At 47.5% G+C, this 23911-nt stretch overlaps 1 protein-coding gene across 4 annotated transcripts in view; it reads right to left on the bottom strand.

Annotated features, from left to right (window-relative positions):
- ATP1A3 (ATPase Na+/K+ transporting subunit alpha 3) overlaps nt 1-23911 on the bottom strand; it is a 65096-nt gene that overhangs the window by 29866 nt on the left and 11319 nt on the right. Inside the window, exon 1 of one of the 4 annotated variants that reach the window (XM_035117568.3) lies at nt 3916-4174. The exons of the other annotated variants lie outside the window; for them this stretch is intronic. Coding sequence (XP_034973459.1) covers nt 3916-3921 — 6 coding nt within the window. The 5' untranslated portion in view covers nt 3922-4174. Of the gene's footprint in view, nt 1-3915; nt 4175-23911 lie in introns of those variants that run through there. 4 annotated transcript variants of the gene reach the window in all.

The raw sequence follows: 23911 nt of genomic DNA, 5'->3' as shown, positions 1-23911 counted from the left end.
ATGTTTGGATGGAGCAGTATACAACCTGAGAGCAGAGTATATGAAACATGCACGTCCTTAGACATGCTAATCAGTATACATGCACATGTAGAATCCCCACCCCCAAAATGGTGATGCTCACATTTGCGGATATTCACACATACTGAGGCCCCAAGCCACCAAGGGCCAAGACAGGCATGCGGTACACTTAGAAGCCCACACAAGTCACTCTCTTGCACGCGCAACCGTGAACAAAATATGCACAGAATCACAGAGAAAGAAAAAGGAAAAGAATGCACTCTGCATGCTATCTGAACCACCAACACCTCCATGCTTTCCCAATGTGCTTTCCTTCCCAGTATGCAGTTGCATATACATGTCCATTTCTGGACTAGTCGTGTGCATGAGAGTGGCACACGCCAATGTCTACCAAATTTCCTACAGTGGAGAATACTGCAGTCTCACACAAGGTTTTTTCTTCCTCTAAGAGACCTGGAAAGCAGTTGGTGGGGTGTGCGGTTAGAATGCAATAATGTATTCCCCAAACAAAGTGCCCTAACTCCTTGATAAGCTCAATGGTTGAGAAAGGAGAGTTTATAAGCTCACACAGTTGCCCCTTGGTTTTTTTTTTTAAAGGGGGTAGGGGGGATGTGGCATACTGCAGTACAGAGAAGAGGAACCCACCCTTCCTCCTATAACGCTAGTTATAAAGAGAGGATGTCCCTGTGGACCAAACCTGCTGATGTATTTCTGGGAGATGACTAAAGGCAATTGGTTACTCTGAGCTGGAGATATGGGGCTGCTGTGGAGGGGGGGGGTATCTCTGAGTACCCGGCACCCGACAAGGTGCCTGCCAGCCTCCCCAGCTCCATCAGGCCTGACCGCCACCCCCATATTCTGCGGCGCTGCGACGGAAGGAAGGGAGAAATCCCTGGCGTGGTGCCAGCGCTGCAGCAAGGCTCACCAGCCGCAGAGCCCTGTGCCAAATGAGGAGGAGGAGGAAGAGGCAGATGAAGAAGGCCAGCAAATGCAAATCCTCTGCCAAAGGGACAAGCCACCTTCCGCACCCTCTGGCTGTCTTTGCACGGCTCAGAAATGAATTCCTGGGGAGGAAACAACTGGGTCAGGGTGACCCAGGCAAGAGGAGGCAGAGGGGGGGAGAGGCTGGCCTGGGGAGGAAGGGGAGAGGAAGAGGGTGTCTTTCCCCCATAAAAATAAGAGGAAATACATTGGTCTTGCTTGGGAATCCCTTTCTCTCTAGGCCCTGAAACTCCCACAGGGAAGAAATGAGGAGTGGGGAAGCAGATTTAGGGAGCCAGCTGCGTTTTCCTTTTCCTTTTCCGAGGCCCATAATATATTAAACAAGGCCCAGAATAAACCCCCTCTCTCTGTCCAGCTTCTCTTTCTCCCAGTATTTCCTACCCACCACCCACCCCCACAAAAAAACCCATCCCTTCCTCTCTTTGCTGCAGAGACGCTGGCAACAAGAGCTTGCCTCTCCTTCTCTGCAGACACCAAATATATAGGAGCCTGTAAAGGGGACTGGAGGGAGCGAGGTGGGGGGGGGACCTAATGTAGGAGGGAGAAGCAATGGAAGCAGAAGGGGAGGCTGAGAAGCCATCAATCCCTCCCCCTCGCTTTCTCTTCAGGAAAAAAAAGCTTAATAATGGTGCGTCCCCAGCTAAAGAACCTAGTTCCCACTCGATGGTCCTATGCATTTCCCCCTCCCCCTCCTGTCTCTCCCCTTCCTGCTCTTTGCAAGGTTACAGCTGCTGCAATGGTGGTGCCCTCTCTCTCCCCGTCTCTTTGATGTGCCCCCTCCCTCTTGCCAGAAAGGAAGGCGGATTAGCTGCTCTCTGCCCATATGCTTTCCCTCCTCCCTCCCCCCCCCCTGCAGCCACACACACATACACAAACAAGAGTGCTTGTCTTTTGGAAATCCGCGCCACCATCATTCCTCTCTGACCCCAGTCTGTATCTTTCTCCTCTTGCATTCTATCCCCACCCCCACCCCACCCCAGCTGAGATAGAGACGTTTAATACTAGATTCCCCCACCCTCCTCCCGCTGGGAACCGTCAGGAATTTATTTGCGGGTAGAGGGGGATTCCTATCCCAATGCCTCCCGTTTATGTCTCCCATTCCTGGTGGTGGTCGAGGCGCAAGGGGTCTAGAAGGCACCCCAGCCCCGTTCCTCCGGCCTCCTCCATTTCCAAGGAAAGGTGGCGTTGCGGGGGGGGGCGGCGGCAGGCGGTGAATATTAACAGGAAAGGTGACCTTCCTAAATTAATTTTTCTGTCACTGGAGCCCTTCCTTCCACGCTCCTAGTGTATTGCTAAAGGACACCAAATGGGCAAAGTATATTTCTAGGTGCGTGAGAAGTTTAAATAATAATAATAACAACGACAGCATATGTTAATGATAGAAGTTCAGAAATAGGGGGACGGGTGGGGGTGAGTTTCTTGTTTGCCCCCCCCTCTGGCGCCACCTACACAAAAGAGGGGGGCTGCTGCTGCTGCCCTCTGATGCCGCAGCCCCCACTAGCACCTCCCCCCCCGTCCAGAGGAGAGAACAGCTCCTGAATATCAATGAGGGGGGGATAACAGCGCCCTCCTCTCCCGAGCATCGCCTTTGGGTGCCTGGCTATCATTTCCTGTGCTCTCCCTTTCTTCGCTCCATCTTTTTCCATTCCTCTAAACCTGCCTCTCCTTTTGCTCATCATCTTTCATCCTCCATTCCTCTCTCTCTCTTTCTCTCCCCCCCCCCACCTCCAGCCCAATGACTCATCCTTTCTCCTTCATCTCTCCATCCGGCGCTGACATCTTGTCACCCATGGGGAGGGAGAGATCTGCCTGCCATTTCCCTGCCAACCCCTTTCCCTCCCTCTGCAAGGTTTTAACAGCCCCTTCCGCCGCCCCCCAAAAGAAACCCAAGTAAAAAAAAACCCAAATTCCAGACACCCCTCTCTAAAAAAAATACACCCAGGAAGGAGAGTCTCGGTTCCTAAGGCTTGAATCTCACATCATCATCACCAAAACATGAATCTCGTTGCGCTGCGCGGACACCACTTTCCAATGGATGATGAGCTTTTTGTTTATCACAGCACAGCTAAAAATATGCCCTGAACTGTCAGGACGAGATCCACACATCCAAGCGGATGCGGAGAAAGAAAGAGGGAGGGACACAGGGGGGAAAAAAGGTCTCGCGGTCCTCGCTCTCTCCAAGGACAAGGACAGAGATGTGCTGCGTGTGTGCATGGAGCCGGCAGAGGGGAAAAGAAGGTGACCGGCAGGGTGGGGGCGGAGGGTGCTTCATACGGGTACCAATTCCTCCGTTGCAGAGGGACACATGCGCTCCCCCCATGCGCAGACACATACAAATACATGCCGGGGCACACCGCACAAACGTATGAGCCACAGCGATCCACGGGATTAAGGAGTCACACGGCACCGTACACGGGGGCTCACAGACATATCTGCGCGGATTTTGCCGCCGGAGCACAGACCTTTCCCTGCTGTGTATGTAAAGCACAAGCGAGCAGGTGGGTGAGAGGTAAATAAGCGAGCGGCAGATACAGGGATGGAGAGAGAGAGAGAGAGAGAGAGAGAGAGAGAGAGAGAGAGAGAGAGAGAGAGAGAGAGAGAGAGAGAGAGAGAGAGAGAGAGAGAGAGAGAGAGAGAGAGAGAGAGAGAGAGAGAGAGAGAGAGAGAGAGAGATGTGGATGTACAGCGTCGTGCGCACGCGGTCACACGCGTGCATGCAATGCGGGCACGGAGGCGTCTTTAGAAGCGCAAGTACGCAACACAAGGACACAGCAAGGCTGCCCATCTGTATATACAGGTGCAATGATGCACAGAAACCCAAGAGTGTGCTGATCAGGGGGTATTGTTTCGCTACACACAGAGAGAGATACAAAAAGGGAGGAATGCGCTACTTACCCCCATGTTGGCGGCTTGGGCGTCTCAGTCTGGATGACCCAGACTCTCCTGGGGGTGTCTAGCAGGCAGGCAGGCAGGCAGGCGGATGGATGGATGGAATGGGAAAGAGAGAGCGAAAGAGAAAGAGAAAGGGAGAGAGAAAGAGTGAGACAGACAGAGGGAAGAGGAGGGAGCTGCCTGCGCCCCAGCCAGGGATGCTGTGCCCACGGCTGTCAGGCGCGGAAGGACAGAACTCGACGCACTCCTGCCGCTGCTGTCTGAGCAGGGGCAGCACAACAGCCAATCAGCAGCTCCTCTCCCCCTCATGCAACCACCCCGACCCACCAGCAAGCCCCGCCCCTTTTACTGCAGAATTCACCTTGCCCAAGGTGGGGAGAGAAGGGGCAGGGGATCCCCCAAGCCTGGCCTGCCCAATCTGCCCCAAAGCAAACCGGTTGATGGGGACCCTCAAAATCAAAGCACACACACACACACACAAATTATTGGGAACATGCCAAACTCTGTTGGATCGCAGTTTCCGGAGAATCCCACAGCCTCTCACAACCTCTCAGTTCACCACAGGCCTCCATTCCATATGCACACACTTCAAACCCAACCCTGTTGCCCCAAAAGGCAAAGTGTCACCCCACCCTCCAGGACACACCAAAACCACAATGCACTTTCTCAACTGCACAGAAAACGGAGACCCACAAATGTGTCAATGTGCCAGTCCCTCAGAGGCAGCCGGAATCCCCAAACCCTTCTCAAAGCAGGTTGACAAACAAGCACCAGAGGCCTTTCATATCTGAGGGCTACTGTCAACCTAAAATGAGGACACCCCCCCCATGACCGATGCCGCCTTGCTCCACATCACCCCTCAGAAGCACAATTCGCCTCCCCAATCTGTACACGCACCACACCACATCAAAACAATGCACAATGTGCCCCAAAATCCTAAGAACACACAATCGTGACCCCCAACACACTGTCTCTCTCTCTCTCTCCCCCAAACAAACCCTATGGGAACCAGTGCCATTCAAATATACTTTCCGGGGAATAAACTTGAGGAGGAGGGAGGGAGGGCGGTCATAGCTCAGTGGTTGAGCACATGCATTGCCTGCCTGAAGGTCTCAGGTTCAATCCCTGGCCTCTCCAGTTAAAAGGATCAGGGAGCACGTGGGAGGAAAGCGCCTTCTCTTCTCCAGGAATCCTGGAGAGCCACTGCAGGTCAGATTAGGCAGCACACTGGGTTGGAGAGGCTATCCCTCTTATTTAGTATAGGGCAGGTATACAAATAAAACCAGTAACCCCTTCAAATATGGAGATCACATCCAGACCAGCCATTTAAAGCACATTGCTCCTCCCTCCAAAGAATCCTGGGAGTTGTAGTTCCCCCCCCCCCTGCAGAACAACAATTCCCAGCACCCTTAAGAAACCACAGTTCCCGGGATTCTTTGCAGGGAAGCCATGTGCAGTGTGAATGTAATCTGTGATTGGGGAGCCAAATCTGGCCAAACTCACAGAGCGAGGATTCTGCAAACTGACCCTCTGGAGGGAAATAGCTGCTAACTGGGAGATTTAAAGCCTCTTAACCTCCAAGAACATACACAGTAATATAGAGATTGTTAACAAAGAGAGTTTTCCAGACATAACCATTGGAGAATGATTGGCACCTTGACCAAACGGCAATTCCCAGGACTCCTTGGGGATAAAAACCATGATATTTGAATTGGTATGAAACCACTGCTAATGTGGTTTTGTTTTTCCTGAAAGATTTGCGCATTTGCTCTGATTTGTGCATTCTCTCTATCTATCTATCTATCTCTCTCTCTCTCTCTCTCTCTCTCTCTCTCTCTCTCTCTCTCTCTCTCTCTCCACCCCACTTTCCCAATTGTACATAAAATATGTGGCCTCACAGTCCTCACCCCATTTCACCCCATCAGTCACACAGAACCTGCATTGCACTAAGGCTTCCCTTTATTCCCTTAAGCTAATACTGTAATAATACAACAGAGGACGAGATGGTTGGACAGTGTTCTTGAAGCTACAAACGTGAGTCTGGCCAAACTGCGGGAGGCAGTGGAAGACAGGAGTGCTTGGCGTGCTATGGTCCATGGGGTCACGAAGAGTCGGACACGACTAAACAACTAAACAACAACAATACTGTAATGTTTGTTTGTTTGTTTGAAAATATCAGTATAGAACGGTGGAATTCTTGGCTTGGCAGCTGTTTGTGTGAAAAGGATCTCAGGACTGCAGTGAACATGAGTCAGCACTGTTGTGTACCTACAAAGAAAACCAATGCAATTTTAGGCTGCATTCATAAAACCACACCTTGCAAGTGTGGTTAACTAGCTGCACTTTACTCTGCACCAGTTCGACCTCACATTGTTTCTGCTCTTTAAGGAGGATGCCCCAGCCTTTGCAAACCTGGTGGGCTGCAATTCCCATCTGTCCCTGTCAACATGGCCGGTGGTCAGGGATGATGGAAGCTGAAGTCCAAAACTACTGTACCTCGTGAACTAGTCTGGCATTATAGTCCCATGGAGACAGGACCTGGAATATAGTATGACAAGTTCACAGGGACCTGAATGCCTCTGGCGTGACCAGACACCTGTACAGTGCCACAACACAGCCATCACAGTACACAGATGTGAATACCCCACCACTTGCAAGAAGCTCCCAGAAGAGAACACAGCTTAAAAATATTTCCCTGCCCCTGCAATAAAAAACTAAGCAAGCAAACAACCAGAGCTTCTATCTTGACCTTCCTTGGAAAAGCCAAGTTTGGTTCAAGTGGGGCTGTCAGTGAGTTCTTGGGGCCATGAAATAAAGATCAAGCTTTACTGTGATGAAATCAAACTCTGGTGAGTCAGATTACAATTCCCCACCACCACCACCACCACCCCATCAGTGAGATCCAAGGTAAACATCTCCTGTAAAAAGAAGATTTATGCATGATCAAGCTTTCTTTAGCACCTCAGCCCTTGCTTCCCCCCCCCCCCCCCCCGCAGGACCTATTGCAGTCATCAGCAGTCGTTAACAGCCATCTACAGGTTTACCACTCCCATCAGCCCATCACCCATTCCCACCACCCCCCACACTCTGTATATACATAAGGGTCTGACTTCTGTTTCAAGTGTATCTGAAGAAGTGTGCATGCACATGAAAGCTCATACCAAAATAAAAACTTAGTTGGTCTTTAAGGTGCTCCTGAAGGATTTTTTTTATTTTGTAAAAAGAAAGGAAGTGAAGCAATGGTATTATCTGACTGGTAACTGTTTACTGGTTCTTTTCAGAGCAAGGAGGGCCTACTCCATAGGGATTAGTGCCAACTCCACCCTGATAGTCTCCCTGGATCTAAACTGGAGTCAGGGATTAAGAGCATCTAGGCCCCAGCATCATTTCTCAGCCTCCACCATCCCTCATTTGATCTCCATGGCAACTGGGCAAGGGGGGAAGTCCATGTGACCCAGAGTCACTGTGGCAACAGAAGGAAGGGGTTTCCACGGCAGCAAGACAAATAGGATCACTGCCCAATGGGAGGAGAGGCTTGCCACAGGTTCAGAAGGCCTTATATGGGGGAGGATAAACTTTAGGCACCCCTCATTTGTGAAAAGCTTGAGGAGGCTAGAGAGAGGTGTGGATTTCTTAATCTTCCCTTGTCTTCTAACATATCCAGTCTTTCTCCCTATCCAAAGCATCAGTAGGATGAATTAGCTGGCATTCAGTTTTGGGGTAGGAATCAAGAAGTGTCTGGGAAGGGACATTCAGCCATTGCCCCGTCCCTTGGCTAGTGTGTAAACTGTATTTGATTATATTTACTTCTTACCCATAATCCCTACCTTCCCCTATTCCTCTGCTCATTCTTTATTGCCATTCTTTAGCATGTAAATTCCTAGGGGACAGTGATCAATCTTATTTTGCCTTTGCTTTTTTGCTGATTCAGCACCATACCAGACACATTAATAGTGCTGTAAGATAATAATAATAATAATAATAATAATAATAATAATAATAATAATAATAATGTACTCTTTGTAGAAATAAATAGCTGTATTAATCAATGAAGTGATTTGGTGGTCAGTGGGGTGGAAAGGAAGATAATATTCTCTTAGAATCATAGATCTGTAGAGTTGGAAGGCGTCATGAGGGTAATCTAGTCCAACCCCCTGCAATGCAGGAATCTCAGCTTAAGCATCCGTGACAGACAGAGAGACAGACAACTCTGCTTATAAACCTCAAAGGAAGGAGAGGCCACCATTTTCTGAAGGAGTCCTTTCCACTGTCGAAGAGCTCTTAATGTCAGAAAGTTCTTCCTGATGTTTAGTCAGAATCTCATTTCTTGTATCTTGAAGCCATTGATTCGGGTCCTACCCTCCAGAGCAGGAGAAAACAAGCTTGCTCCCTCTTCCATGTGGCAGCCATTGAGATATTTGAAGATGGCTATGATGCCTCCTCTCATTCAGGCTAAAAGGACCCAAGTCCCTCAACTGCCTCAAACTGCTGGGTTTCCAGAACCTTGACCATCTTGGTCTCACTCCTCTGCACGTGTTCCAGCTTGTCAATATCCTTCTAAAATTGTGGCACCTGAAACTCGACACAGTGTTACACTTACTTCTGCTGATGCCGCCTAGAATAGCATTCACTTTTTTTGCTGCTGCATCGCACTGCTGACTTATGTTAAGCTTGTGGGCTACTAAGACCCCCTTCTCACATGTACTACTGGTAAGCCAGGTGTCCCCCATCTTACATCCTGCTGAAGTTTAGAACCTTGCACTTGTCCCTGCTGAGATTCATTTTGTTACTTTTGGCCCAATTCTCCAATCTGTCAAGGTTGTGTTGAATTCTGAATCTATCTTCTAAGCCTAAGGTATTAACTGCCCCTCCCAGTTTGGTATCATCTGCAGATTTGACGAGGCTGTCCTCAATTCCTTTGCCCAAGTTGTTTATAAAGACCTTGAACAACAAACAAATCCAGGGCAGAACACCGTGGCACTCCCCTTGTCACTTTTTTCCAGGATGACAAGGAACCATTAGTGAGCATTCTTTGGGTTCGGTTAGTCAACCAGTTACAAATCCACCCAAAAGTTACATCATCCAGCCCAAACTGCTATCTTTCAGCCTCAGATCCCCACCATCAGATATGGTGCCAGAATCTGGGGGACCAACAGAGCTGGGCACTGCCATAGTTCAATGGAAGAGGGAGCATTGCATTTTTGGTTACATTAAATTTCCAAGCAGCCACAGCATGCCTAGAAACCGACTTCAGCTTCTGGTCCAAAGTGGTACCGCCACTTGCCCACCACTGAAATATCTGTTGGGGGCTAGACCAAGAGGGTGGTAAGTGGCAGGACCACAAAGTTGGTACATTGAGGGGTCCTTCTGAGCTTCTGAGGCCCATGGCCAATGCCTAACCTAACTGACCACTGGCTCCAGGCCTGCAATATAATCCTAAGGAAACTGACCTCCATTATAGGTCCTTATAGGTCCTTATAGGACACGGGTGGTACTGTGGTCTAAACCACAGAGCCTAGGGCTTGCAGATCAGAAGGGCGGCGGTAGCTCCCGTTGTTCGGTCCCAGCTCCTGCCCACCTAGTAGTTTGAAAGTACGTCAAGTACAAGTAGATAAATAGGTACCACTCCAGCGGGAAGGGAAACGGCATTTCTGTGCACTGCTCTGGTTTGCCATGCTGGCCACATGACCTGGAAGCTGTCTGCAGACAAACACCAGCTCCCTCGGCACTGCAACCCCAGAGTCGTCCGCAACTGGACCTAATGATCAGGGGTATCTTTACTTTTTAGGATTACTAGTACATAAGTGCAGTGCTTTGGGCACTCAAAAAGTGCCACGGGCAATGGTACAGGTAAGTAGTTTTAGCCCCTAGACTTAGTGGCTTTAATTGCCCCCCTTTAATTGCCCCACATGTACAACTTCAGTTGTGAAACACAACCTTGACATTTCTCTTCTCCCTCAACCGGCCATTCCACACTTTTCACAACTGCCACAACATTCCTGATGTGTTAGCAAACAAAACAAAAAGTTTTCCAATGCTGTTTAAAAGAAAGGAAAATGCTCTGAGCATGTGCAGTTTTACATTTCACAGTCACTTACTGTTAATCCTAGCACCATCATGACCACAGAAATGAAATGACGTTTCCTCCTGCTGTTCTAATGTTCTAAGGATGTCTGCAGGAACCAACATCATCCTCCGTGGGTCCTGGCATGCTAATCACCAGCCCAACTTCTGATGCTGGGCCTGTCTGCTCCTACCCCAAATGCTGCTGCTCTCTGGGTTGTCAGTTGGGGGGCCCTGGACTTTGGCTCACAAAATCAACTCTTGTTTTTTACCACTGGCTGTGGACATTATCTAGCCAAAGTTAAGCTCTTTGGAATCCCATTAGTTTCAATGGGAAAAATGTAAGCATGTCAGTAAAATCCTCAGGGTTTAAAATCATATTATTATTATTATTATTATTATTATTATTATTATTAATTGTTGACAGGATCTTTTGGGTGCAGTGACCTCTGTTTCCATTTGCTCCCTTGCAGATTCCAGAAGAAATCCATCATGTCCGCAGACTCTTGGCAACACTCATATGCCTTTGTCACGCCAATACAATATCTTTCCAGTTCAATTTCATTGACATTTGCTGCTTGCTTTCTCATGCCTTCCCTTGCTCCGGGCTCCTCTGCTCCGACCACAGGTCCCAAACCATTTCGTCCTTGCCCATTCTTATTATTTATTACTTATTGTATACATTTCCAAACTGTCCTTCAATGGAAATTTTCTGGGCAGTTTCCCATCGTTCCTCTTCTCCTCCCTTCCCCCCGCCCGCCGCCCCGTTCCCTTTCAATTCTCAAAGGAAAAGTTTGCCAAGAACTTCCCATCACAACCGCCTCTTCTGGAACCTGATTGGCTGTGAGCTCTAAATGTCTAGCATTCCATCTGTGGCCAAGCCCTACTACGCAGTCCTTGTTGATGGTGCTGAAATGGACAGCTCCATTCCTGCTTGAAGCAAGCAGACTGTTCCTCTTTCAGAGCGCACGCACGCACACAACCACTTCCCAGAATCCTGGGAACTGTAGTTCGTTAGAGGTGCCGAAAGCTGTTGGGAGACGCTTAACACACACACACACAGGCAAACCAGAGTTTCTAGGATTTGTGGGGAGGGGAGCCATGTCTGTTTAAAGCGGCACAAGAGTTCTTTAAATGTACCTTGTGCTACGTTCCAGCCAGGTAAAAGGCAGAGGTTACTGCCCTTACACTCAGCTCTCCATCCTCCAAGCCAGAAGCAAGTTCAAGGGCACATTCCTGCACTTGGGAAGGGCATGTCTGGTGAGGGGCGTGGCTTGGGAAGGGGCGGGGCCTGAAGATAATATTGAAAGTCAGATAAAGGAGCTTGGTGCTGGCTGCTCAGGCCTGTGATTCCTGTGGGATGGAACACTGGGGCAGACAAGTCACAACAGTTCCTAGAGTGTCCACTAACAGGAACTCACCTGGAGGGACACCTGACTACAGGTCAGTTCCTGTTCCCTCAGACATGCAAATGAGTTGGATTAGACAAAAGCCCTAGCCTGCAATCACTCTCTCTCTTAGCTACTTCCTCCCTCGATGAGGACACATCTTCAGAGAATCTCTAGTTAGCATGGTTCTCACTCTAGGCCTGCAGCCAAGAGTGAGACCAAATGGAGTCTTACTTTACTAAGTAGTCTCTAGATGTATATATACTTGTAACTTTTCTAAGCAAGCCTGCCTTTCTGAGATTATGCTGTAACTCAGGATGAAACTGTAAGTAAACTCTATCTTATTTTATAAACACTGTGTTGTGTATTTCTTTTAAGAGGGACAAAGGGGACCTTTGCCAGGAAGTGTAATATTGAACTATAAAGTGTAATATTGTTATAGAGATTCTAGCGAATCTAACGCACATGCTTTGCTGCGCACAAAAGGGGAATGTCACTCTGCTGATATTGGAAGCTTGCTAACACAAGCTTGGATAGGATCTATCTAATAATATATCCTAATCCACATCCCTAACATTCCCATAAAGGGTTATTACGGCCCAGGACTGCGTATTTTTGTGTATTTTTGAAGGATTGCTTTGGATTGTGATTTTGAACTGAGTAGGATTTTTTCACTTAGAACTTCCTGGTAAGCACATGGTCTATTGTTCTCCAGTGTGCCTAGGGGATTAGCTACCCCTCCCCTCCCTCAGAGTTTACAGCACTGAGAACTCAGAGGCAGTGAAGATTATTTTGCATTTTGAGATATTTTTAGAGATTTTGATTTTGGAATTTTTGGCAAATTTTTGAATTTTGAGAAATTTTTAGAATTTTGAGATTCCAAGATGGCTTTTGCAGATTTTGATAGTGGAGTTAAGCCAGGATTCATGGCTCTAGATGATGACAATTATGTATTTTGGAAACAACGCCTGATAGCATTTTTAGATGCAAGGAATGTTTTGGATGCCATTGAAAAACCTATGCCTACTGGCACAACAGCAGAGGATTTAGCCAAGATAGCAAATTGGAAACGCATGAACAGCGAGGCCAGATACATAATTTTGAGTGGACTTCGCAACAGGCATCTAACATCAGTTAATAGCAAAGATGATGCAGCTAAAATCTTAAAAGATATTGAGCGCAGGTATGGAGCATCTACTAAGAACTCCTACAGGAATTTGATGAGCAAATTAACTGCGCTGAGGATGAATTCAAGAGAAGAATTCACTGACCATATCAGCAAATTTAGTGAAATTGTTCAGAGGATTGATCTTACTACTAAAGCCCTTGATGAAGAAACAAAGGTTTCATTCTTGATAGCATCTCTAGGACCAAGCTTCAGTTCATTCAAGAGTTGCATGGATCACAAAAAGGACCTGACTTTTGAAGAACTGATTGATCATTTGAGAGAGGAATGCAGAGATTACCTTGATTCTTCAGAAAGGAATACAGGGAGAAAGGACACTAATTATGCTTCCAAGCATTTTCAAAGGTCCAGACAAACGCCAAAGGAAATAATTTGCTTTAACTGCAATTTAAAAGGGCACATGGCAAAGGAATGCCGGGCACCTAGGAATAAATCCCGCCCCTTTCCACCAAAAGGCGAAAAGAAGGGGGGTCGTGGGCGTGCAATGATATTGCAAGAAAGAAATGTAGCTTTCCAGAGCTGTGAAGGAAAGCGCAATAAGTGGCTTCTGGACAGTGCAGCAAGCAGCCACTTCTGTTATAAAAGGGAATATTTCAATGAAATAGACAATAATAAACAGTCTGAGATGGAAATTGCTGATGGAAATGTTATAAAGTCAATAGGTGCAGGATCTTTGAACTTGAATTTCAAAGTGAACAATGAGTCTTTTGATACTACAGTGAGTAATGTTAAGTATGCACCAAAGCTGAACTGTAATCTAATAAGTGTGTCTAGCTTGGACAAGAAAGGTTTTGAAATTATATTTAAAAATGGACAATGCAATGTGATAAAAGATGGTGAAGTGTTTATTCAAGCCAAACTAATCAATGATGTGTATGAGATTGATATTTCAGAGAATGAGTCTGCAAGGGTTGCACAACCCAGCAGAAAGGATCAACCAGATCTGGAACTCTGGCACAAAAGGCTTGGACACAGGGATACCAACCTTATCCTGAAAATGCAGAAGGAAAATCTGGTAAAAGGTCTACAGGTAAAGAATTGCAGTACACCAATGCCAAACTGTACAACTTGCATAACTGAAAAGGCAGTCAAGCCTTCCTTCCCACGTTGTACAGAGAAGAGAAGCACAAAAGTCATGGACACTGTTCATACTGACCTATGTGGTCCGCTGAATGTACCTTCCCTAGGAAACAATAAGTACATTCTGATATTTATAGATGACTTCTCAAGATATTGTGTTGGATATTTTCTAGAGGAAAAGAGTCAGACACCGGAATTGTTCAAACTGTACTTAAACATGGTGAAGAACAAATTCCAGAGAGCTCCTTCCACCTTAATTTCGGATAATGGTGGAGAGTTTTGCTCACGGCAGATGAAGGCCATCATGGCACAAGAAGGCATAGCACATGTAACTACAGTTGCTTACACGCCTCAACAGAACTCCATTGCTGAGAGAAAGTTTAGGTCTATTATGGAGATGACAAGGTGCATGTTAAAAGAGGCCAACTTGTCACAGAAGCTATGGGGTGAAGCGGCGAATACGGCGATTTATTTGCAAAACAGATTGCCTACAAAGGGTGCAGAACGCACACCATTTGAACTTTGGCACGGGAGAGTCCCAAGTCTGCAGCACATACGTGTGTTTGGAAGTGTCTGTTATTACCACGTGCCCAAAGAGCGCAGACACAAGCTTGACTCCAGAGCAAAAGCAGGTATCCTGGTTGGATATGCTCCTGGAGGAAAGGGATATAGAGTTCTAGATCCAAAGAGTGGCAGAGTAGACCCACACCATGTGGTTCATTTTGATGAACTAGGAAAGTTTGATACAAAGAACACTGTTATTGACTGTTCTAGAGAGTCACCAGATGAAGAGTTTATAAGTTTTCCTTTAGCACAAGGAACTAATATACCTTCTAGTGTCACAACACCCCCTACAGGCGACACCCCAGAAGACGCAGAGGTCCAGACCCCTGGCGGCACCAGAGACGAAGAGGAGGAGCTGTACGTGGACATGCCAGCGTTGGAGGAGGATGAGGATGCTGATGCGGTTGCACAACCAGAGGTCAGATGCTCATCCAGAACCAACAAGGGCGTTCCGCCACTACGACTGTCCTACTTTGCAGGGTCGGCGTCTCCACCAGAACCTTCCACTTGGGAAGAGGTAGAGCAGATGCCAGCCACCGAAGCCAGTCTCTGGAGGAAAGCCGCGCAGGAGGAGATAGACGCACTGCACAAGAACAAGACCTGGACACTCACAGAATTACCTGCTGGTAAGAAAGCAATTGGGAGCAAATGGGTGTTCAAGGTTAAAAGGGGTTCAGAAGGGGAGGTGCAACGTTACAAAGCAAGACTAGTGGCACAAGGTTTTTCACAGCAATATGGCCACGACTATGACCAAGTCTTTGCACCGACAGTAAGATACAGTAGCGTAAGATTACTTTTAAGCATCGCAGCATCTAAAGGGATGGAGGTGAAACACATCGATATAGCTACTGCGTTTTTGCATGGGGAAATTTCTGAAGAAATTTACATGAAGCAGCCTAAAGGTTTTATAAAGCCAAATGAGGCACATTTGGTTTGCAAGCTTCAAAAGGGACTGTATGGTTTAAAACAAGCAGCCAGAGCCTGGAACTTGAAATTGCATGGAATGCTGGTGAAACTTGGGTACAAGCAAGGTGAAGCTGACAAGTGTTTGTACACTAAGCAGAGTAATGGACAATTTTCTTATATTCTTGCCTTCGTTGATGACCTTTTAATCGCAACGTCAAATGACAGGGATTATAAAAATGTAGTCCAGCACCTCAACAAGGAAGTGCAAGTGAAGGAATTAGGACCAGTTGAGTATTACCTCGGGATTCAAGTGGAAAGAGAACAGGATGGTTCATTTCTACTTAATCAGAAGCAAAAGATAATTGAACTGTTGGAGAGTATGCAATTGCAGGATGCAAAACCCGTCGACACCCCGATGGCTACAGACTTCTTAAAGAACCAAGAGGATTCGAAGCTGCTGCCAAACAACACCGAGTATCGTTCAGCGATTGGTAAACTTTTGTATTTAGTTACCACGTGCAGACCTGATTTAGCCAATGCAGTAGGGATTCTCAGCAGGAAAGTGAGTAGTCCCACTGAGCATGATTGGGTTGGTGTGAAGAGGGTGGTTCGATATCTTAAGGGTACAATGGATTGTAAATTAAAGTTACCAGCTGTCAGTGACCCTAAGCTCATTGGGTACACTGATGCTGACTGGGCGGGTGATAATTCTGATTATAAATCCACAAGCGGGCATGTCTTTATGTATGGGGGCGGAGCTATCACATGGGGCAGTTATAAACAGAAATGTATAGCTTTATCGTCTACAGAATCGGAATATGTTGCGGCTACAGAAGCGTGCAGAGAGATTTCCTGGCTGGACCAACTCCTAACAGACTTTGGCGTGGAGAGAAAGGAACCTATAAGCCTGCTGGAGGACAACCAAAGCTGTCTAAAGCTGGCGCAGAATGAGAAGTTCCTAGCACGCTCAAAACACATTGGGGTCAGGTACCACTACGTTCGCCAGATGATACAAGATGGACTTGTCGAACTGTCGTACTGCTGCACATCGGAGATGACAGCAGACATCCTGACGAAACCCCTGCCAAGACAGAGTTTCCAGAACCTGCGTGTCAAGCTGGGACTCTTGGGTGGTTGAATAAAGTTGCTTATGTTTTGTTTTGTATGTAATGAATGTTGTGAATTGCCTGAGAAGGGGTTTGTGGGATGGAACACTGGGGCAGACAAGTCACAACAGTTCCTAGAGTGTCCACTAACAGGAACTCACCTGGAGGGACACCTGACTACAGGTCAGTTCCTGTTCCCTCAGACATGCAAATGAGTTGGATTAGACAAAAGCCCTAGCCTGCAATCACTCTCTCTCTTAGCTACTTCCTCCCTCGATGAGGACACATCTTCAGAGAATCTCTAGTTAGCATGGTTCTCACTCTAGGCCTGCAGCCAAGAGTGAGACCAAATGGAGTCTTACTTTACTAAGTAGTCTCTAGATGTATATATACTTGTAACTTTTCTAAGCAAGCCTGCCTTTCTGAGATTATGCTGTAACTCAGGATGAAACTGTAAGTAAACTCTATCTTATTTTATAAACACTGTGTTGTGTATTTCTTTTAAGAGGGACAAAGGGGACCTTTGCCAGGAAGTGTAATATTGAACTATAAAGTGTAATATTGTTATAGAGATTCTAGCGAATCTAACGCACATGCTTTGCTGCGCACAAAAGGGGAATGTCACTCTGCTGATATTGGAAGCTTGCTAACACAAGCTTGGATAGGATCTATCTAATAATATATCCTAATCCACATCCCTAACATTCCCATAATTCCCAACCCTCCGCTGTAGGGAAATTGGAGCCCTTATAGTACCAGAAATAGTATTATGGGTGATTTCACACAAGATGAAATTTCCTGCAGGAAAGATGTGTGAGGACTGACAGGATGCTAGACAGTATGGTGCAGTGGTTAGAGAGATGGATTGAGACTTGGCACACCAGGGTTCCAATCCTCGCTGGGCCATGAAGGGCTGCTGGGACAGCTCTGCTTGTAAGAGACTCTTAATCTCAGGTTTGTGGTTTTGGGCCTCACGTTGCACTGCAGGGGGTCGGACTAGATGACCCTCACAGTCCCTTCCAGTTTTATGATCTATGATTCTATGCTCTTGGGTACATCACCCATTCTCAGCCTAGCCTGCCTCACAGGGTTGTTGTGAGGATAATATGGAGGGGGGAGCCAAGTACATCACCTTGGACTCGTTAGACGAAAGGTGAGGCAGGAATGCAATAATAACTAAGCAGTTTGCTTTGTGGGAAGAAGGCACTCTTGTCTGTTTCCTTGACATGGGCAGGGTGGGCCACAGCTGGTGGCATCTTTCCACTCCATTTCCCAAACAGGTAAAAACACATGAGCAGCCATCCAAAAGGCAGCCCAGACTTGCATGTTCACCAAGAAGTCAATACCGGTATGTATGCATAGAACAGCTGGTAACACATCAAACTTTCAAAATCTTTGTTGCTGGTATCTCTCTGTCTCGGGAGACAACGGAGGAGTGTGCCCCATAATCTTTACTTCCCGATAAATTGCAATTCAAGTGTTCAAAAATGGACACCTCGGTGATGTAAAGCACTATGTACTTGTCAGCCCAGGTGTGAGGAATTACATGTGCAATTTGCACAACTTCTCCACAGGGGAATGCCTTCTGAGTAGGAAATCTGTCTCCTGTGATTCATACTCTGAAGGTCAGGAAAAGCAGTTGCTCTCATGACATTTGTAAATGCCTGTGGAAGCAGGGGAAGGGAGAGCTGGTGTCTCATTATAAGAAAGCACCTGTCTTCAATTTCTGGAAGGCAAGAAGGCAAAAGAGGAGCCCTGCTACCTCTGTCCAACTAGCTGAGCACCCTGCCTCCAACAGTGGACAGCACATTCAAGAAGTCTCCCAGCAGACCATGAAAGTGATAGCTCCCTCCCACTATTTCCCTATTTCCCCCAGCAAGTGGCATTCAGGGGGTCCCACTGAGACATTGAGGTTAGTGCTGCCATTGATAGAAGAATGCTCACAGCATCTCTATCTCTTCTTCCTGCTGTAGGACACAGCACATGATCTGCAAGCCGAAGGTCACAGGTTATATAACAGCAATACTACTACTACTACTACTACTACTACTACTACTACTACTTTATTATTTATACCCCACCCATCTGGTTGGGTCTACCCCGCCACTCTGGGTGGCTTCCAACACACATCAAAATACATTATAATATCACAGACTAAAAACTTCCCTAACAGGGCTGCCTTTAGGTATTTTCTAAATGTCAGATAGTTGTTTATCTCTCAGACCTCTGATGGGAGAGTGTTCCACAGGGTGGGTGCCACTACCGAGAAGGCCCTCTGCCTGGTTCCCTGTAGCTTTGCTTCTCGCAGTGAGGGAACCGCCAGAAGGCCCTCGGCACTGGGCCTCAGTGTCTGGGCTGAACGATGGGGGTAGAGACGCTTCTTCAGGTATACAGGACCGAGGCCATTTAGGGCTTTAAAGGTCAGCACCAACACTTTGAATTGTGCTCAGAAACGTACTGGGAGCCAATGTAGATCTCTCAGGACTGGTGTTACGTGGTCCCAGTGGCCGCTCCCAGTCACCAATCTGGCTGCCGCAATCTGGATTAGTTGCAGTTTCCGGGTCACCTTCAAAGGTAGCCCCACATAGAGTGCATTGCAGTGGTCCATGTGGGAGATAACCAGAGCATGCACTACTCTGGTGAGACAGTCTGCGGGCAGGTAGGGTCTCAGCCTGCATACCAGATGGAGCTGGTAGACAGGCGCCCTGGACACAGAATTAACCTGCGCCTCCATGGACAGCTGTGAGTCTAGAATGACTCCCAGGCTGCGCACCTGGCCCTTCAGGGGCACAGTTACCCCATTCAGGACCAGGGAGTCCTCCACACCCACCCGCCCCCTGTCCCCCCAAAACAGTACTTCAGTCTTGTCAGGATTCAACCTTAATCGTCTCCTGGTAAGGCTTGAGAAAAGACCCCCGTCTGTGACACTCTGGAGAGCTGGTATGAGTCAGTGGCGCACACTTTGCAGGTTCTGAGAGCCTTTGGCAGTGCTGATACTGCAGCTGCAGGATTTTGCAATTATGAAAGCAGGTGGTTTCAGAGGGCACAGGGTTGGAGGTGGGCATTTAGCCTATCAATCCCAAGGAGAAGGAGGGGGGGGTTAATTCCTCATCAAGGGATGGAGAAGATTCACCGATGATGAAGAGGAATAATAGGAATTTTGAAAGAACAGGCCCTGACAGAAAACCTCTGTGTATGTCTAGAAGTGTGATTACTATCCATGGGGAGTCCTGTGCCGTTCCCACCTATCTCCTCCCCCTGTCCATGCTGCTCTTGCCATGTGCACCCAGATCTGTGGATCTGGCTAGGTGTTCTGCATCCTGTCTCCCAGTCTGGGTGTTCCTCTTCCTTCACCTTGATTTGTCCTTCCTCCCTCCCTGCTGCGGTTGCAAAGCAGAAACCAGGTGGCCACGCGGAATCCCAGCCCCTCCTGCCTGGAGAGAGTCAGAAGGGGAAGGAAAGCCAAAAATCTCTCAAAGGCACTGATTCCCTCCCCCTGAACCTCCCCAGCACCAATCCAACAGCCACCCGGAGTTGCACATTTGCAAATTGCCAGCCAAACCACATTCCCCCTGGGGGTTTGTTTTTCAGCTCTGGAAGCAGAATGGATGGAGATGCTGGTGGGAGGCAGCAGGAGGGGGGGGAATCTTACTGTGCAGAGCCTGTGATCCTGGGTTCTGGCTGCATCTCTGGGAAGGCAGCAAAATTAATGGCAGGCCATGTTCCTCAGCAGCGTTAAACACTGGCAATTGGGCTGGAAATGGGGCAGGGGTGGGGCAGGGCTGAGAGCCTGGACTCCTGGGTCTGATCACCCTTTCTGCATTGAAATTAGGGGATTTGTCAAATTAGAGGAGATCTGGACCAGAACCTCTAGGTTCTAAGCAAAGGTAGATCTCTCTCCCTCTCTCTCTCTCTCTCTTTCTCTCTCTCTCTCTCTCTCTCTCTCTCTCTCTCTCTCTCTCTCTCTCTCTCTCTCTCTGTGTGTGTGTGTGTGTGTGTGTGTGTGTGTGTGAGAGAGAGAGAGAGAGAGAGAGAGAGAGAGAGAGAGAGAGAGAGAGAGAGAGAGCGCAGCCTAAACTACTTTGCAGGGGTGTTGTGAACTGGGCTGCCATTGGGGTGGGCCTCTGGGGCACAGAACTGGGGTCCTGTTCAACAAAACAAGCAGGTGGGCCTGCCAAATGCAGAAAGGGTGGCTTATTACATGCAGAACCATCAAATGGTAGAGCTGGAAGGGACCCTAAGGATCATCTAGGGTTCTAGTCCAACCCCATGCAGTGCAGTTGTCCCATGTGGGGACTGAACCTGCGACCTTGGCATTATCAGCACCATGCTTTAACCAACTGAGCTATAAATGAAGTAATTGACATTACTATTGGAAGGAGGAGGTCATAAAGCCTTTAAGTCCAGCATCTAAAATCAATTGCTTTAAGAGTTGTTTGGTTGGTTGGTTGTGTTTTGTTTTACAATCAAGTGGCATATAAATTTTACCAAATAAATAATGAATAAAATTACCCAACTCCACAACTGGGTCTGAATATAACAGGGGTGGGGACAATGACAACCTTGGGTTGTATTCAGCTACGTTCTACTCAGAGTGGGTGCATTACAATTAATAGACCCAACTTAGTCATGCTCATTTGTTTTGATGGGTCTACTCTGAGTAAGACTAGCAGCCCTGTGTGCCTTGGAGTATGGACGGTGTTCCATTTTCAAGCCTATATATAAGTCAACCTCCCATCCCAATTTTCTCCAGTTATTCACCTTTCACTACTGCGCCCATTATTTTATTTCTCTGTCCTCCAGGAAACTCACAAGGAACACATTTGACTCTTTCCTCCCTGCCTATTTATCCCCTACAATGTAGGGACTGAGAGACAGTGGACATTTCAAAGGCTTCACGGTTGAGAGGGGAATCTGGAACTGACCTTCCTGGGTTCTCATCTGACACCCTAACCCTGGGATGCGGGAACATGTGGCCTGCAGATGTTTGGCCCATCGAGTCCACCATCCGGTTCTCACCTTGGCCAACCAGCAAGCATGATCTGCACTCTCCTGTGGCTTCCAGCAACTGGTATTCAGAAGCATTGCTGACTCATGACAGTGAAGGCAGAGCCCAGACATCGCAGCTAGAAGTCACTGAGAGCCTTATCCCTCAACAGCAACAGGTTAACTTCTCTGATGGCCAGTTGTGTCTCTTAGGTCTCCAGCAGAGATCCTTCACATTCTACCTGCACTGCTACCTGAGCCTTAAAAAAGCCCAAACCCAATGGAAATAGCAGGGATTGAACCTGGGATCTGCTGGAACCAGTGTGCTCTACCACTGAGCACTGGAGGGGGGAAGAATTTCTATCTGGTGGGGAGAGACTTTCTGCAATAACTTCCCCTTGCCAAGAAGATGATTACACAGGGCTCAGCCAAGGAAGCCTTTCTTTGTATTTGCTAATACCCCAGGGGAATCAGCAAGGAGAATTATAAATAGGTTCCAGAAGCGCAGCCATAATTTTGTCTGTTGCAGCAAAAAACAACAACACAGAATCTTGGGGCACCTTAACTGGACTAACGCATTTTATTATGGCACAAACTTATTTGTGCACCTGATGATGAAGTGGATTCTAGTCCACGGAAGCTTATGCCATAATAAATTTGCTAAGTCCTTAAGGCGCCGCAGAACTCTTTGTTGTTATAAATAGTTTTGTGATCCTATTTCTTAGCAGCTGGGAGAGGTAGCATGGGACTGGGCTAATGCAGCTGCGTTATGGCAGCAACTCACTCCTGACGTGAGAGGTTTGGGGGCTCGATCCCAATGGGCCAGGGAGGCCTGCCTGCTACCTTAGATGTATTAGATCTGCTTAGGGCTGCAAGGAAAGCACTTTGCACATGCTCAAGGGCATTCCTATTGCTACTTTCAATTCGAAGTGGTTCTCAGGCTGAGCCGTGGGTTGCTAAAGCCCCTGCCTCGGGTTCAGTCCTGGCTAGGAGGTTTTGGGGAGAAGAGGGTTGAAACAAGCCCCCCCCCCGATCAGAAGTGCGTGGAAGGGATTGTTGCAAGTTCAAAGAAACTAGAGGCTGAACTCTAAAATCTACAGTCAAGAAATACTTTTATTAGAAGCAACCAAAATGTCACAAAATAGCGAGCCAGTTTTGCATTTTCTAGAACTATTCATTCTAAGAATGTAAGACTAGCCTGGTGGATGAAGACAATGGCCCAAATAGTCTGGCACCCTATTCTCACCGGGGCCAAACTGATGGCTGTGCGTAACCCACAGGCAGGACTTGAGTGCTATAGTGCTCTTCTCACTTGTGAATGATCCCAGCAACTGGTTTTCAGGCGCATGCTGTTTCCTACAATGGAGGTGAAACTTCAGCCTGCACCTTAAGCAAAGCAAGGAGCGGGGAGGGTGGGGGAATGAAAAATTGGCTTGGCGCTGTGCGGCCAAAAGATATGCATCCAGACTCACTCTCAAGATGGAGACTGCAGGCTTGATTGAACGAGTATCTGCTTAGTGCTGCTGCAGATCTCAGGTTACTCCTAGAACTATTGCATTCTGGGAGAAAAGAAAAAAGAAAAATGCAGGGACCGGCTCTCATTTTTCAAAATATATAATCCAGCAGTTGCCCACATCTGTCTCTACACAAGGTGTAGATCCTTTGAGTGGAGGGGGGAAGATACTAGGTGATCCACCTCACAGGCTCCTGTGGCCTCTCAGCCACCTTCCCTGGGGAACGTAGGATTGCTCCCTAAATAAATAGAATAACTATGGTGGCCTACCTTGCAGGCCTGTTGTGCTTGAGAGAAGCATGTCTGTGAACACCTTAAGGGTGTTGCCTGCTTTTTTTAAGACTGGATTTAAAGAGAGAATAAGAGATGGGTCATTTTGTGGAGATAACCAATTTGAAGAGCATGGCAGGAAATTTTGAACCCCCAAAACTTAGTGATGTGTCATAATCATCACCAATATATCTCAAGCATAGTTGAAAATATGAAGAGGGTTCTTCTGTAGGTTGTGAGTCCTGATTAGGAAGGAAAGAGAAACAGGGCAGTTTTCATATTAGAAAAGTTGGAGAATAATTTTAGGCAGGGGTGGGGAACCCTCCAGTTGTGGTGGGATTCCAAGGGCTCAGCCATAATGTCATTTAATGTGGACAGCAAGCTTCCTGGAGCTGCATCAATTCTCCACTGTCCCTATGATGTTCTCCCGCAAATCACTGCCTTTTCACCTACCTCGATCCAGATTTTCTTATATATCACACCTTTAAAGCACATGACTTCCCCCAAAGAATCTTGGGAGCTGTGGTTTGTTAAGGGTGCTGGGAAGTGGAGCTCAGTGAGGGAGAAACCACAGCTCCCATGATTCTTTGGGGGAAGCCATGTGCTTTAAATGTATGGGGTGGATCTGAAAAGGAGAGGGTATGCGAAAATCCCAACTGAGGGAGGGGAAAGTGCGGAAAGGCAGTGATTTAGAGGGAAACACCATATGGACATCAGAATGATGCTAAATTCACCTACCAATTCACCTACCATCCACAGCAAAGTATGGATGAGCTTCAGCTCCCATAGCAAGAGATGACAGGAGATGGAATCAATTAGTATCAGGAGGGGCATATCCTTGATTTTAGGTAATGTCCCAGGTAACAACTGACCCAGACCCTTCAATCACCACCTGAGGTCCTTCTTTGTGTACCCCCTCCATGAGACATGAGAGCAG

This window comes from Zootoca vivipara, chromosome 6 (assembly GCF_965207765.1).
Source record: "Zootoca vivipara chromosome 6, rZooViv2.hap1.1, whole genome shotgun sequence".
NCBI classification, from domain to species: domain Eukaryota; kingdom Metazoa; phylum Chordata; class Lepidosauria; order Squamata; family Lacertidae; genus Zootoca; species Zootoca vivipara.
This window is presented reverse-complemented; position numbering and strand designations above follow the sequence as displayed.